The sequence below is a fragment of the Sarcophilus harrisii genome, chromosome 6 (assembly GCF_902635505.1).
Source record: "Sarcophilus harrisii chromosome 6, mSarHar1.11, whole genome shotgun sequence".
NCBI classification, from domain to species: Eukaryota; Metazoa; Chordata; class Mammalia; order Dasyuromorphia; family Dasyuridae; genus Sarcophilus; species Sarcophilus harrisii.
Genome location: NC_045431.1, coordinates 50,924,272 through 50,942,073, shown reverse-complemented (window position 1 = coordinate 50,942,073; position 17,802 = coordinate 50,924,272). Strand labels below are relative to the sequence as shown.

General features: G+C 32.2%; 1 protein-coding gene across 1 annotated transcript in view; it reads left to right on the top strand.

Moving 5' to 3' along the window:
- The first annotated feature begins 4,647 nt into the window (after positions 1-4,647).
- The window catches only part of LOC100918409 (transmembrane protease serine 11C-like), a 75,717-nt gene continuing 62,562 nt past the window's right edge, over positions 4,648-17,802 (top strand). The window contains exons 1-2 of the mRNA XM_031942780.1: positions 4,648-4,759; positions 11,604-11,722. Of these exons, the coding sequence (XP_031798640.1) occupies positions 4,663-4,759; positions 11,604-11,722 (216 nt within the window). The 5' untranslated portion in view covers positions 4,648-4,662. The remainder of the gene's footprint in view (positions 4,760-11,603; positions 11,723-17,802) is intronic.

Sequence of the window (17,802 nt, the reverse complement as noted above, 5' to 3'; positions counted from 1 at the left end):
ATATGTGTACACTGATGATATTTTCCACACCAAAATCTCCTTGCACCAATGAAATTTTAAGTCTGAATGCTATGCTAGACCCTGAGAAACATGCAAAAAAAACCAAAAAACAGAACTATAAACTTATTCAAGGGGCTGTATAACTTTAGGAAATGGTTTAATTAATTAATTAAATAGCAACATAAGGCTGTAGATGATTTAAGGGACAAAATGTGTAAATGTAATCAGTAAATACTAGAGGAATTCATAGAAATAGGAAATAAATGTGGACCTAGGGGGTGGGGAAAATCTCATAAAGTGGAATTTGAAATGGTCCTTGAAGGATAGGTGGGTTTGGATAAATGAAAAGAAGCAAAAATAAAGGCTTGGAATCTGGAGTGAGCCTGGAAATATAATTTCAAAAGAGGTTAAATGAAGATCAGTAAGGGTTTACAGTCTTGCATGAGGAAAATAAAAGGTGTAATTATCTTTTCCCTGAACTTAGCATTTAGCTTCCCTTCCCATCCACACTCTATGGAAGGAGTGGAATAGTACTTCTATAGTAATTTACAGCAGTCTCAATGTTTAAAAACAAAAAAGTTGGTCCTTAAGAAGACTAACTAAATTCTTACTTAGCACTATCTTCTAGTTCCTAGCAAATTCTCCCAGTTCCAAGTCCCTAAGCACACATATATGTAACCCCCTGTTCATCCTAAATGAACTGAACACTAAGAACCAGGACATTGAACAAAACAGAAAATTACCGATAAACTAAAGCCACTAAATTTCAGCAAATTAAAATCTTTACAAGGCACTAGAATCAGGACAAAAGCAACATTTTGAAGAAGGCACAGAGAGACAAGTAAAGTGAAGAAAGAGAAAGGAGATTTGGGAAATGCTCAAATTCTAATGCGAGGTCAAGAATGAAAAAAACATTCTGAGGAATGGCAAAGAAATGGACTGGAAAAGGTGAAGCAAGGAAATGTCAAGAAATAAGCTCTTCAAATTCATCTATACCTTAGGAGAAGCTTCATTCTTTATGGAAACAGGGAGAAGTTGACTGTGGTTCTCAAAGCTGATGGTCATTCCACATAAAGACTCAGAATTTCAAATTTTACCTCCAGTTTATTTTTTATATATAATAATTTATTATTTATGGAGTGACATAAATGTACTTGGTATTTTACTAATATAAAATTAATTAGTTAATGTTAGGAATGGACTTTGAAGATGAAAAGTTATGTAAATGCTGAGCAGAAGTATTATTATCATTACCATAAAACATAAAAGACACAGGACTTTGCAAGCTAAAAGGACAAAGATGACAGTATGGTAAAGCATAGGAGAGGATGATGGCAAGGAGACAACTTCAGCAGGCAGAGCATTCATGGAACATTTTGCAAAACAGGTGGGTTATAATGAGAATTGCACCAGGAGGACTGATGGAACTGATTTACTTTGCTTTTATTAACAGTGATAGCAGAGAAGGGAGATTTATTAAAAATCATAAATGTATAATTGGGAACATCTTCAAGGGCTTTTTTTTAATTTTGCACTTATATTTCAGCCACTTTCTCTGACTGTCCCCAATGCTTGGAATGTTCTCCCTCCTCTATTTCTACTACTATCACTTTGGCTTCCTTTAAGTCCCAATTGAAATTTCCCCTTCTAGAGAAAGCCTTCCCTAACCCTTCTTATTTCCAATGCCTTTCTTCTGTTCATTATTTCCTATTTAGCCTGAATATATACCTGATTGATATATATGTTTGCTTATTTTCTCCTCCAGAACTGTTTACATTTTTTATATCATTAGCACTTAGCATATAGTAGATGCTTAGTGAACAAAAAATATTCCTACCATTTAAGAATGATGATTCAAACAGAAATCTCTGTTTATGCATTTAGATCAAAACACTTGCATAAGAATACAGAAGATCTTGCTATAGAGGAGTAAAGTAAGAAGATATACAGGCAGACAGACAAATAAATTCCTGAATTCTATATGTGAATTACTTAAAAGAAAAAGTCTGGACAAGTTACTTAACCCCAACTGTTCCACAAAAAAATAAAAATAAAAACAAGACCTTAGATTGGTCTACTTTTTAAAAATATTGATAATAAGTTTAATTTGCATTAGAAATGAAACAAAGACTGGAGTTCTGTGTTGTTGAAATAGTATTTTTGTCTGAGAATCAAGGTGATATGATAAGAGTTTCTATGGTAACACAAATAGGTAAGATTATGACTTCTAAGGTAGGCAATTTTGCACTTATAAAAGTGAAGAATAAGAACATTTTACATAACAAAGGACAGTGCTGGAAAGTTGGGCACCAGGTTTGTCAGAAGAGAGAACTCAGAAACTCTCTCCCCCACCTCCAAAAAAACAAATAGTTTAAAGTAGTGCTTTTTCTGGTTTGATAGCTTGTTTTAGAAAAAAGGTGAAAGTATGAGGTTGAGAAGAGAGTATCTTTTGAAGGAAAGAAAGTATTAATTATCTTTTAAGGTCTTTTTAGAAGTTATTTAAGTCCGTTGAATCCTTACAAACAAATGATATCTCTATTTTATTAATTTCAGTTCTGATTAGAGTGGATTTTAAAGAGAAATTTTAAATTATATAAAAATTTGAGCTATTTATTTAAATTATTCTTTCAGTCACTTCATTGCTCTAAATAGCTCATCAGAAAATTGTCATAGGCCAAGACAGGCCACTGCATAAAATTAATTTGGCTTTTAAATACAAGTCAATATTGAGATTTTGTTTCTGACCAATTTGAAAACAAGTCTCTTGTGTTATATTATTATAGCCTACTAACTGCATCAATCATAAATGACAAATCAGAAAACAAAAACCAAATCATATTGCGACCTCCCATTCCTAGATTTAACCATAGTCATTTCACAGATGAGAAAACAGGAGAGAAAATGATTTGCTATAATCCATCTAGGTGGTAATCATAATAGGTGATATTTGAATGTAGAATTCCAAAATTTGTGGTTTTTTTCCTACTAAAATACACTGCAAAATTAACAATTTGAAACAGATTATTTTGTTCCTCATTGAAACTTCTAGACTAGTGTTCTAGGTGTGATAGGATAACCTTCTTGCCTTTATACTCCCTCATACTTTAAAAATTGCAGAAATGTTATCAACTATTTAAAAGTTCCTTTAGTTGTTTTGTTTTGTTTTGTTTTTCTGGTTTTTAATAAATTGACTTTTTATTTTGAGTTAAGAAGTAAATATTTATTTTCACTTTAATAACTCTCCTTCCCATTATCAATGAATGGATCTTTCTGAAACAGAAAAAGCAATTATATCATTAGATATATTCTTGTACTGTCCTAAGCATAAAGGTATGACTTTACCTCCTTTAATATATTATTAAGTGCCTACCATTTACAAAGTGTCTTTCTAGATACTCTAATACAAAAATTTTAAAAGATAGTCTTTTTTTCTTTGTTAGTAGAGATGACTGAGGAAAGAGAGAATAAAGGGGAAATGTAAGTAATATAAAAATTATATTAAAATCTATCTCAGAAAAATATATATTTCATACTTCTAGTGTAATGGAAGGGGTGGGATACTGGAGATATGTTAGGTATGTTAAGGAATAAATATTGTGCAGGGAGATAAAGAGGTAAAAGAGAAATATAAACAAAAGGACCTAGGAAAATTGGAAGAAAAATAGAGCATTAAAAGATAGCCTTAGAAGGTTTCAAGGTTATTATTCATCATTTTGTAAATAAAGTCCATTAGAGAAGACATTGTTTTGGTTTTGTTTTTATATCCTCAGCATCTAACATTATATTTAATAGTTCCTAAAATGTTTGTCAATTGAATTGATCATCACAATGACCCCAAGATAATGTCATGCTGAGAATGTACTGGGCTATGATACTCTTTTATATTTTTCTTATCAATGTTAATAGATTTCCTTGAAATTTCCCATTCAATAATGCATAATAATAATTAAAATTTCTAAAACTTTAAGCTTCCTATTGACATAGAAATCCCAATTTCTGAGGGTGGAACCAAGATGACTCAGCTGAGTTCTTCTAACATTCCCCTCTATCAGTTCATACCATAATCCATCTATGATATCCTTAGGGTAGAACTCTTGTCAAGGACAAAACATAAAAAAAAAAAACCTTCCTTTGAATATTTTAAAAATATAGATACCAACATAATATTCAAGACTCCCGATCCATTATATATTATTATACATACATATAATAATATGTAATATTATTATATATAATATACATATACATATATAAGTTTGTATTTTACTCCACTTCTTGGGTAAATGTACTCTGGTTTTCAAGTACACTCATTTACTGACTCCACAGTTAAAATAATATGTGATTGTATACTTATTGTGTATCTAATTTATATTTTAATATATTTAACATCTACTGGTCATCCTGCCATCTGGGGGAAGGGGTGGGGGGAAGGAGGGGAAAAATTGGAACAAGAGGTTTGGCAATTGTCAATGCTGTAAAGTTACTCATACATATAATCTGTAAATAAAAGGCTATTAAAAATAAATAAGAAATAAGAAAAATAATAATGGAATAAGTATATATTCTAAATGGCCAAATCAGCCTTTACCATTGGAGCTCCTTTACTTACGCTTGTGTGTGTATGTTTAATCCCTTTTGCACAGGACAGAGCCAGACACAAGCATGAAACTCACCAGATCTGGGAAAATTGCTCTGATTATCTTGGTGGTCATAATTGTGGCAGCAATCATTGGAGTCATTGTTTACTTTGTGGTCTTTGGTGAGTATCTGTTTCTTCAGCCTTCATACTCTTGTGAGTTTACTCTGATTCTAAAATTGTTGAGTATCCCCAAAATACATTGGGGTTCTAGGCTGGTGTTGTGAATGTCCCAAAAGAAACCTTAGAAATTAAGTTAATTTCTAAGTCAAGAAGCAAAGTTTTATTATAATTTTAATGCCAATTAAAGCAGGCTAAAAACTGAGAGAAAGATAGCAATGAGCAAGAAACAAACAGGTAAAATTAGAGGGAAAACTGTTAGAGTTGGAATTGGGGGCTACAGAAGGAAGAACAAAGAGGGGGAAAATGACATATGGGATTGGGGTTCACAAAGTTGGTAAGTTTTTTGGCAATGGGGCTAACAAGGCCTTCTTTCTTCTCGCATGAAACAAATGCCCCGTTGTTTGAGTCTAGGTGTGAGATATTTGGATGACAGACCAGACATCCTTGAGAGATTAGTGGAATAAAGATCTCAGCTCCCTTTCTTTCACACACACACACTCTCCAAAACTCTGCCACATCACTCTCAATGACTACATTCCTAAAATGACTACACCATTCCCAAGGCCTGGTACCCTGGGGTTTCTTATAAAGTATTGTGGCCTCTATTACTATTGGAGTTTCTACCATATCATTCCCAAAGCCTACACTATATAAAGTTTTGGGAGGATATCATGTTAAAAATACTTCATGGATATTTTTCTTTCTGTATTTGACATTTTTAAGCTTTTATCATAGGCCATTAGAGAAGCTAGGAACGTTGGAAAATGTAGGAAAGAAAGGAAGTTGACAAAATAAATCTGAGTAGAGCTAAGGCTATCAGTTTTGTCCTCTAGAAGTCTTTTGTTAATTTAACATTTTTAACAATTTAATCTATTCAAGACACTGCTAAGATTAAAAAAAAATAAATTATCACCTACATTTATGGAATTTACATTCTAATCGGAAAGAGAACACACATAAAAACAACTAGGATGAAAGGAAGAAAGTAAAAATACAATTAGGAGGTATATAAAATTCAGTAGGAACTCAGAGATGAACAAGATTACTTCTAGCTGGAAATAGTAGGGAAGACCTTACAAAATCACAGAATTTGATTTAGAAGAGATCTCAGTGGCTCTGTAACCCAAGAGATTAAGTCACTGCTAAATGAACTCAGAGCAAGCATACAAGTTTAATCAATAATCAATTATTAATCACTTACTATGTGCCAGGCATTATGCTTAGCATTGGGGATACAAAGAAAAAATAAAAACAGTGCCATGTCCTCAAGGAACTTACAGTTTTAATGGATTCAAAACACACACACACACACACACACATACACACACACACACACGAAGGCCAGAGACATGGATTGTTTTTTTTTTTTCTCTCAGAAACAAACTTCAAGGATTTACTCCTTTTTCTGCCTTGTGTGTGTATATATATATATATATATATATGTATATATATATATATATATATATACTTTTTAAAAATAAATATGTCCCAGTGCTTCTTTAAGAACTTTGTAAATGTTCCTCTAGAGAGAAACAGAAAATGGGATAATAAAAAAATCTCTTTATATAGAAAAAAATAAATATTTAATATTCTATTTTATGGATCTTCCCAAACTGAGGAAATGGGACAAATATTGAAGTTGATTTTTTAGTTATAAAAGTCAGGGCCATGCTACTAAATGGTTTAATAATGGGGAGGGGAAGATTAATCAATGACACATTTTTAAGCTTAACACTTTCCAAAGTCAATAATCAACAAAACATTAAATCAAGGCCTGGTTTGTAGTTTAGCTGATTTCCACCAAGTAAACACTCAATCATCTCCCTTGCTCTGGTTAGAACTAGCTCCAGCACACTCCTAAAACCACCTCATATTTAAATATTATTTAGTGTTTGCAAAGGTATAGATAAATAGATAGATAGATAGATAGATAGATATAGATATGTAATCTCATTTGAACATCACATTAACCTTTTTTTAGTAGGTAAGAAACATTGAGAAACAGTCTGAGAGGTTAAATGATTTGCCTAGAATTAAACATATTATCCAAGGACTTCAAACCCTGATTTCTTACTCTTCATGTCTTGAATTCATTCCATTATACTTCTCAATTTTTTTAAATGTATAGATTTTAGTGTAGTACACAGTATTACAGATTGGAATTAGAAGAGATATATGAGACTCAGATTTTTTTTTTATCTAGCTATGATGAAAAGCAAATCATTTAATTTCTTTAACCCTGAGCTTTCTCATCCTTAAAACCAAAATAATAGTGACCATTTCACAGGGTTTTTGTCAAAGGGTCAAATAAGATATAATTTATAAAATGTTTTACAAAACCTCTAATCATTAGTTTTCCTTCTATCTTCCCTAACTAGCTTATACTTAAAATCCTTGCTTTTTTATTTATGTATATTTCTATATAGATATATATTTATATATACATATAATATATATAGGACAGCAAGGTAGAAAAGTATATAGAGTTCAAATCTGGTTTCAGACACTTCCTTGCTGTGTGACCCTGGGCAAGTCACTTAATCCTGTTTGCCTCAGTTTCCTTATCTGTAAAATAACCTGGAGAAGGAAAATGGCAAAATATTCCAATATCTTTGCCAAGAAAACCCAAATAAGGTCACAAAGTCAGATATGACAGAAATGACTGAACATATACTTATATATAGTTTTCTCTACATCCCAAAGAATAGAAAGGAATATACATTTATATAGCATCTACAATGTTCCAGGTGCTAAGTGCTTTTTACAGTTATTACCTCATTTAATTCTCACAACAATCCTATAAGATAGATCCTATTATTACCCCCACTTTACAGAAAACTGGGGCATATGGAGAGTAAATGCCTTGTCCAAAGTCACACAGCTAGTGAGGGTCTAAGACCGGATGTGGACTCAGGTTTCCAATCCAGTCTAACCACTATGACAACAACTACCATAGAATATGAGCTCCTTAATATAGGGATTGTTTCCACTTTTTGTTCTTGCCAAGTGCTGAACATAAGCACCTGTTATACCAGATGCTTAATAAATCTTGTTAACTGATTGAACCCAGAAAAATAATTTTAATCAAGCAGAAATAAACAAAACAAGGGTAAAATAATTTTCTTTAAAAATTAAATTTATAAATTATCAGTGACACCGCCAATGAGTTATTAAATATAGCCAATAAATTAACTCCCTCTTACATACACACACACACACACTTTACAGGCTAGCTCTTGGTAAGATAAAACTTTCCACATATACGACTTTCCTTCTACCCGAGTTCGTTTCAGTCAATTAGGCAATTGGAACATTTGTTTTTTGGAGGAGGCAGGTGGAAGTGAGTAGGGTAAATCACACGATGTACTTGCTCTCCACCTCCACATTTTACAAAAGAAATCATGTTACAGTGAACATCAAGGTTATTTTTGAAGGATAAAATAAATGGAACAAGGCAAGGACAGTTCCACCCAATTTGTATTGGATGGGAGTAGAAGTTACTAAACACACACATACATATTTATATGTGCCATGAATATGTATATACATATATACATTATAAATTATGTCAAGTATTTTTGATATCAATTAACTAAAGTAACTGCCTTCTGCATATCTCCCCAAATTGCTAAAAGCAGAATAATCTCTTAAAGCTCTGAGGGTCAAAGATAATCATTCTGATTTATTGTACCAAAAAAATTAATAATAAAAATAATAAGGGAAAATGGAACAGAGTGGGATGAGTGAAAAGAACACTAAACTAGGAAATATGACACATATTTTATTCCTACTAACTTCATGAGCTTGTTGGGATTATTTAACTTCTCTTGTACGTTTTCTGTCATTTATAAAATGGAAAAGTTAGCCTAGATGATTTCTGATGGTGTCTCTTCCAGTTTTGTCTTTCTGGGATTCTAGAATAAGATAAAGATTATGACTCGAAGCATCTTATAGTCTAAGGCAGTAGAAAGAATAAAGATACATTAAAAACTATAGATACTATATTTAATTTAAGCTATAATAATGCTTTATATGCAGATTTGTGCTACAGATCATAGAAGGAATTTCTTTGGTAAAACTATATATTATCAAAATCTAACCTGGAGATTAGCTAATTTATAGTGGCAGTTATACTCCATAGAAAATTTTTAACTTTAGTGATTAAGCTACATGTAAATCTTTATCTTAAAAAAAAAAAAGGAATACTCCTGGTTTTAAGTACTAACATATAATTCCTTAAATCACCACAGCTTGTAGGAATAAGTACAGTGACTCCTAAAAATGTTTAGAATAACTGAGTTTTCCTTCCATCTTCCCTAACTACCTTGTACTTAAAATCCTTGCTTTATTTATTTATGTATATTTATATATACATATATATTTATGTATATTCCTAATTGCTTCCTAATTGCTAGCTTCCTAATCCATCTTTTTAAAAAGTGTCTGGAGATTCCTAATGGGAATTCCCCTAAAATTGTCTATGCAGGATTAAAACATCTGTTGAACAGTAAAAAAAAGTCCAAGAAATCATCTAAAATTTGCACCCATTTAAATATTTGGCATCGGTTAGACAAAATATCTATGTGATTAACTGAATTTTATATTTTCCATCAAGATGCTTTGACATCACAGAAAGGCCTTCTTAATTGGGACACTCCTCTTTTGGATGACACAAACTCAGCACCATTATTTGGGGTTTTATGACCTTTAAAAAAAAAAAAACAGGGTTTTCTGGTTCCCCATTCCCAACTATAATCTTAGAATTAGAATTTTATATTATATTTATAGGTGAATCTGCTGTTACCCATGATAGAATGTAAATTTTTCAAAAACAGATATTTCTTTTTTTTAATATAATTTGGCTCTTGACATCTTCATTCAATTGAGTGTGAGACTGATGTTTTTGTGCAACTCTGCCTCATTTAAATCAGTTCAAAATGTCATTGGTCCTTTTTGAAAGCTAAGGACAACTTTCTTCTGGTGACCATATCCACTCCCAAGGATTAATCAACATTTTTATATAAAAGATTTCCAGATCTCTGTATCTTGCCCCAGTCTCTCCACTCAGTTTTAGTCCTCCTATTACCAATCTCCTATGAGACATTTCAATCTGCTGTGCCAGAAATATCTAAATTTTACTATGTCTAAAAAAAACTGATTATCTTTAGACCCAAATCTAGTTATTTTCTTAACTTTCTTATTTTTATTAAAGGAATTCTCCCAGTTTCCCAGGTATATAACATTGGTATTATCTTCAATCCTCACTTTCTTTCATGCTAAATATTTAATCAATTGTCAACCTCCACAGTGAAAACAATAATAATAACAATATCTAATATTCATGTAGTGTTTTAAAGTTTGCAACATGCCTTGTAAATATTATTTTATCCTCACAACAATCCTGGGAGACAGGTTATTATTATCCCCATTTTACAAATGAGGAAACTGAGGCAGACAGCATTTGAGTGACCTTCTCAGAGTCACACAATTAGTAAATACTCCACAATATCTTCCATATTCTACCTATTTATCTCTATTCACACAGCTACCACCTAAGTTCAAGCCCTCATCACCTCTGACATAGATTATTGTAATGGTTTCATGATTAATCTCCTTCCCACTAGTCTATCCTTACTGCCAAATTGATTTTCCTTAAACAAAAATTTGGTCATTTCACTCACCCACTCAACCAACTCCAGTAGTCGATGAATAAATCAATAAGCATTTATTAAATGCTTATTATGTGCTAGGCATTGTGCTAAGCACTGAGGATAAAAAGAAATGTAAAAGTCAACTAAGCTCTCAAGGAGCTTACAGTCTAATGGGATCCCTAGTGACACTAATATCAAATTAAAAATCTCAGTTGAGCTTTTAAAGCTCTTCACAAACTTGCCCCAACCCTAGCTTTATCACCTCATTATACATTACTTTTCCCCATACTCTGCAATCCAGCCAAATAGGCCTTCTGTGTGTGTGTGTATGTGTGTATATATATATACACACATATATCGATATAATTTTACTGTTGAGCCTTCTTTACAGATCATATTCCTTTACATGTTACATTTGTATATAGTTGTTTGCATAGTTTCCCTGATTAGGCAAAAATTTTTTGCCTTTCTTTCTATCCCCTATGCTTAACACAGTTCCTGATGGGCTCTTAATAAATGATTGTTGACTGACTGACTGACTGTTCCTCATACTCAACACTATTTTCTATCTGTGTGTGCTTTTTCACTGGTTGTCATCCAAGCCTGGAAGGTATCCCCTACTTCTTTTTGCCTCCGAGAATCTCTCCCTTCTTTCAAAATACAAGTCAAGTATTTCTACATGAAACATTCCCTGAGCTCCTCCACTGTTGGAGTCCTCGCTTTCAAGCTAACTTGTAATATAACAACTCCCTATTTATTTGTATTTATTCCCTTTACACTTATTTTATGTGTTCATACATATCTCTTTGTTGTATCTTGTTGTATTGTAAACTCTTTGCAAGTAGGGATCATTTCATTCTTTTTCTTAAATCCCTAGTACCTAGCCATTGCCCAGAAAAGAGAAGGTGGTTAATAAGTATTTGATTATTACAGAAACATAATTGAGGTGGCATTCTAATTCTAATATAATAAAATTGAATCCTGGTATATTTAATTTAAAAGACTTTTAAAATATCTTGAACACATTATTAAGTAGATCACAACTTTTAAAGAAAAATCACTTCTCTGCCAAAGTTATATTAACATTTTCTGAACATCCACTTTCTATTTCATATGCTGCTTCTTCCATGGGAATAGTTGTTAAATACAAAATGAGCAAAATAAATACTTATGTTTCCCTTTCTACTTTACAGGTAAAACACCTTTCTATTACTACATCAGCTTTAAACTTACTAACATTGACTATAACAGTAAATTTGGCAAGCCATATTCTCAAGAATACATAAAGCTAAATGAAAAGATAGTGTCTTTGGTAAGTTTGGGTTTTATTTTGCCTTTTTGCTTTTTCTATATGATCCTTGTGGAAGTGATAGAAGTAAACTATGAATAATAACAACATATTAACATAGCACTTTTAGTTTTACAAAGTGCTTTCCTTATGACAACCTGGTACAAAGTTGGTAACTTGTACAAGTATCCTCATTTCCCAGATATCCTCATTTCCCAGATGATTAAACTAAGGTTCAAAGAAGTTAACTGAGTCCATGATCACACATCTAATAATTGTCGATGCCAGGATTTGAGCCCTTATCTTCTCATCTTTCATTATACCATGTTGCTTCTCTATGTAAAATAATCCAATTTAGTATCCTCAGTCTTTCCTTTTATATTTTCAGCTAAATTTGATCTGGGAAAGATTTGTGAATCTAAATCATTAAGACATTTTTTAAATGGTGATCCTATATAAATATAATGCTTTAGAAATTTTAATTCTTAAACACATTGAAGGATTTTTATCTCAGAAATGTTTAGTCTTTCCCACAATACAACTTATGACCTATCTATTCCTTCTCATCTAGTGAGACTTCTAATTATATCCTTCTATATATCTTCCACAGAGAGCCTACTGTGAGTGCTGGGAGTCATATCTCACTTTTATCATATAACCAGCCCACATTCTCTTCTTATCAGATAATTCCTTGATGATATCCTTTACTCTTTTTCTTTGGAGTTATTCATTGGTTATAGGTTATATATTGCTCCTATCTAATATGAACCTTTCCTTTGCCCTTTATGTTATGGTCATCTTTAGTTTTTCTGAGACACTGGTATTTCATTCAATAGCACCAATAAAATGTTTGTAATGGAAAGTTGGGTCTTTTCTGGTTATGGGAAGCTTGAATTTAGTAAAAGTGTTTTGCAGTTTTTCAAAGCCATGCAGACTACTCTTTTGGTGCTCAAATTTAGGACCAGATGATTTTCTACCTATATTAGCTATCAAAATATATACTTTTGGACAAGCTCTATAGGGTCCTTTTTCAGACAAGTAATGAAATCTGAGTAATTGAATCATTTATTCATTTAGACTTTGCTCTATGGATGAGCAAACTTCTTTGAGTGACTACAGATATTTTCCAAGAGATTCTGTGATGTCTTGGGGATTGCTGCAAATAATATGTCATCTGAAAATAGGAGTATCTGAAGGATATCACTCTCCATGGGGAACCCCTTCTTAACCCAGACTGTCCTGAATCTATTCTGTCATAGGGCCAAATATATTTTATGAACAAACATCTCCCTGTATTATGCCCTGCTTGCTGTTCATTATCAGAAGATAATACAATAGGGGTATTTCTATTATTCATCTTCTAAGTAATCTTAATACATGGATGGGAGACACCTTGATCTTACAAGGTGTTACTTGTTTTATTGAATCAAATGCTTTCTTTTCTATAATCAACCCACAATAATCACAGTGGACTTTTTTAATATTCTCTACATTTTTCAGTCAATTATGAGATACCAAAAAAGTAGTTTATTTTTATATCACTTAGGAAAATCTGCTTATTTCCTAGTAATATTCTCATCAAAAATACCCTCAATTTATGTAAAATTGACCCTCATAAAATTTTTTTATAAATGGAAGAGTAGATGTATAGGCCAGTAATAATTGGCTTTTTTATTTTGGTTGTTAATAAGGTATGATTTTTTTCAGTGCCTTGGGTATCTCTGTTTCTTTCAAATACATGTGTGTCACCTCTATGATAATAAACTTGATTCAATCTGGCTGCCTTATTGATCTTTGTTCCCTTTAGTACCATCTCAACATCTTCTCGAGGCACCTCAGAGACTGTAATGTTAGGTAGTTCCATTATTCTTAAATTTTTTTAAGCTTGTAAAATTGGTGTCCACAACATTTTTTAACAAAAAAAATTTATCCCGTGCTTGTATTCTTCTTTCATCCTTAAATGCCATTGGGATGACTATTTAGTTGGATCTCTTGCCAAGTTTTCTTTAAACTGGTTTTATCTTCTATTGCTTCTTTATGAGATGATACTGCTCATAAATATTCATCATTTTACTTCTTAAGATTTTACAAAGGAGTTGTCTTGTAACCTGGTGTTACCTATGGTAACAATCTTTTATTTATTAATCCAATCAAATGTTTGTTAATTAAAACATTTTTGGACTCTTGGTTCTTGTGTTGTATAAATTAAATTTATATGGGTTAACTTCTACATGAAATTGTTGTGATTGGGGTTGATGTCATTCCTTTAGTTCATTTCCCAGGTATTTTAGTTTTCAATAGTTTATTCAAATAATTCCAAATGAATTCCAAATATCTTTCCTCATTGCTATTCTTTCTTTATCTTTATTATAAATTATGTTTATAACTTGTACAAGTTGATACTTTGCCAGTGCACAGCCAACTCTAATATAACTGTATCATTAATTATCCATCAGTTTTATTTATTGCCACTCATCATGTTTACTACCTATGAATTCTTTTTTAAGTATTCATGATATACATGTGTGAATTTTCTATATATTTTACAAATCTTTGGCTTCCCTAATTTTTTTCTCCTGAACCATACTTTGCCATATATTTTTCTTTATTCTCTTTTTTTCTGCTCTGAATTGAAGGTGCTATAAATATTTTGGTGTATATGGAACCTTTCTATTTTGTCTCCCTGGAGTATATGCTCATAACAATTTCTGTATCTAATAAGCTTAAAATAATGACAATGAAGGAACAAAATATTCATATATTTTTTTAATTCAATGTAACACATTTCTTAATCCTGTGTTAAATACTGTATAGAAAAACACAAAGTTTAATTAAGACATAATTAAGACAAAATAAAAGGTCTATAAAAAGAGTCTATAAGCTAAAATATAACATAACAATCTAGCACAGTGGTCTAGCTAGGTGCTACTCAACTGATGCTGGCTATGTGCACCATCCTCTGATTTTTACTTGCTATTGTGATGTGCAGTGTTAAGTTCTAGGCAAAGCTTTACTTCTCAACACGAAATTTTAGAGTTCCAGTTCATATATTCATTGGTTTCTTACCCTCACCTCAGTTACCCAAAGATTATTAATTACAATAATAGTGTGTAGTGTTCTAGTCTAGCATTCCCCCAAAGAAAGGGCTACAAGTAAAAATAAAAGGTACTCAATGTACAAACACAAATCAGGTTAGGAGCAAATAGTTTATTCCATTCAGAAAAGGAAATACTAAGAAATAAAGAATCATAGACTGATTGAAACAGAATCTAGTATCTCATCACTATTAGTAGAAGTACTTGGATTTAAATTTTGGGCAGTTTTTTTTTTTTTGCAAATTTTTTGTAGTCTTTACAATTAGCCACTTCACATTTTACTTTTATTGAGCACAATTTGGGGAAGCAACAAAAAATATCATTTTTACAATGGCTTCTTTTTCTCTCACACTGCATCAGTCTTCTCTTTCCACCACTGCCAACACTGACAGAAAAGAAAACAAAAAAAAAGAAAGCAAAAAAAGTCATAGACCCCAGCAAAATTCCCCTAGATACATATTCCCTCTCTTTAACCTTAGACACCATAGGAATAAAATCTATGAGATAGGAAAGGACTGTATTTTGACATCCCTCACTGGCAGTCACTCAAGTGGGTGGTAGATTCACTGATGATGGCTCTATATCACATTATATTGACAATTCAATGAATACAGTAGAAACCATTAAGGCATAAAAGGAAGGATGAGGTGATTCCTTTAGGATCAACGAAAATAATGAGTTTTCTTGAATTTTACAGAAACTTAAATTAAATTGATTAGTAGAAGTTAACACAAATCAATTGAAGCTTTTCTAATGATACTAAATAGGAATATCATCTGTTCTCTTGATCATGAGATTTATAGCTGGAAATGACCTTTACAGATAAGGGAAACTGAAAGCCTGAGAAATAAAGTGACTTGTTGAAGGTCAGGGAATTAAAAGACAGTGCTAAGATTAAAACTTAGATCTTCTGGCCACTTTTCACTATACCATACTTCTGTAAAATACAGACTATAATATGATGACAAGAAACAGAATATTGTTTAAGAACTATTCTATGCATATAGACATCATCCTATGCTATACTCAGACCAATTCATTTAAGAGAATTAGCAACCTTCTAAAAATATTCGTTTAATCTAGAACTTCATAAATATATTCAAATGACTGGTATTCTGCTCTAAGGAGCTTGAGTTTTCTCATTCCAGTTCAGGACTTAATTCTAGCAAAAGGGAGTTGCCAGGTATTACTCATACTCATCTTTAGGTCACTTTTACATTTGTCTGAGTAACTGAACTTGCATGCCTTTCTTTCCATTTTCATTAAGCATAGTGATGCTCCATATATTATAGTTATTACCAAGTTACTTCATTCCTAAGTAACACTAGTGAAATATAATAATATACTCAAAGTGGAGGTATATATCATTAACAATAAATTGCACCAGGTAAATGTATGAAAAAATCACGATGAGGGAGGAAGAGGGATTGCTCCTGTGATTTCATTGGTAGAAGAAATTCCTGGATGAAGAAACTCCCTTTGCCACGCAAGATACAGACACATTCTCTGCACTTATGGTGTTAGAAAGCTGCCTAGAGCACTGACAAGTAAGATGACTTGTATAGAGTCACATGGCCAAAATTATCATATGTGAGATCTGAAAACCATGGCTTTCTGGCTGTGAATCAGATCTCTACCCACCACTCTAATTATCTCCATTTCATCTGATTTCTTCCAAAATGATTATTTTGGAAAACACAGATTGGTGGTGCAATAGATAAAATGCTGGGTCTAGAGTAAGGAAGACTTATCTTCCTGAGTTCAAATCTGGTCTCAGACTTTTGCTAGCTGTGTGATCCTGCACTTACCTAGTTTGCCTCAGTTTCCTCATTTGTAAAATGAGCTAGAGAAGGAAATAGCAAAACACTCCAATATCTTTGCCAAGAAAACCCCATATGGAGTCATAAAGAGTTGGATGCAACTGAAATACAACAAAATTATTTTGTGCTTTCCCCTGGGAAAAAAGAAAATATGAAGAGACTGGGTAAAAAGAATTATTATTTCACTGAAGACAACATTTTGAACCACTGAAGCAAGAATATCAAGGAGAACGGGTGTATATGATTGTTATTTTACAAATGAGGTTTTAAGCTCCATAAAGTTATGCAACTTGTCCAGCATTACACAGACAACAGCAGGAATTTGAGTCCATGAACTTTAAATCGAGTATTCTTTTCACTGTTGCACATGTTATCTGCTTAAGAGAGCCCAGGAAGACGCATTTTCAGGACCCACAAATCACTACTGTTACTTCCACAACTACTGAAAAATTATTACTCAGGTTATTGATCAAATATCAGATTGCTTATTGAACTTTCTTTAAAGCCAAGTTTTAGGAAATAACCTCAAGAACCCTATCTCTGTCTAAGCAAATTACTGAGTAAGATAAAAAGCCCCTCAGAGGACTGACTCGGGAAGCATAGTTCAGTGTTTTAAAAAATAACAACTTCTCAGCTAGGAAAGAGATAGAATAAATCATCATTTGGACTGAACCATTCAGATTATGCTGATCTGGAAAGTTGGAGTGAGGAATGATGGGAATGGAAAGGAGATTTGACCACAGCATCAAAGCAGTTGAGATTTTTTGAATTTTGAAAGGAATCAAAACAAGCATCCCGCTGCTAGAAGTTTTCAGGGCCACTTACTTCTGAAGAGGATAAGAGTGCTTTGCTAAAGAAAACCAGGGAGCTGATGCATTATCACCTTTCTTTCCTCTCCCTTTTCCATCTAAAAGGGTGAAATTTTAAATCCTTTTATTCTTTTTGGTTAACATTTCTTATTTATTTATAAGAACTTCAAATATAATTTCCTTAATCAAAGACACAATTATTCTGAATTAGATTTTGTTGCTGTTGTTTTTATGTTCAAAAAGAGTATGAATCAATGAAATGAATCAGTGAAATCAGCAGTCATTTTAATGCAAAAAAAACAAAAAGGTTTAGAAATCAGGCATTCTCTTCTCTAGCCTAATAGCTAGAAGTAAATTTAGTCTTGGTGTTCTAAAGTTTT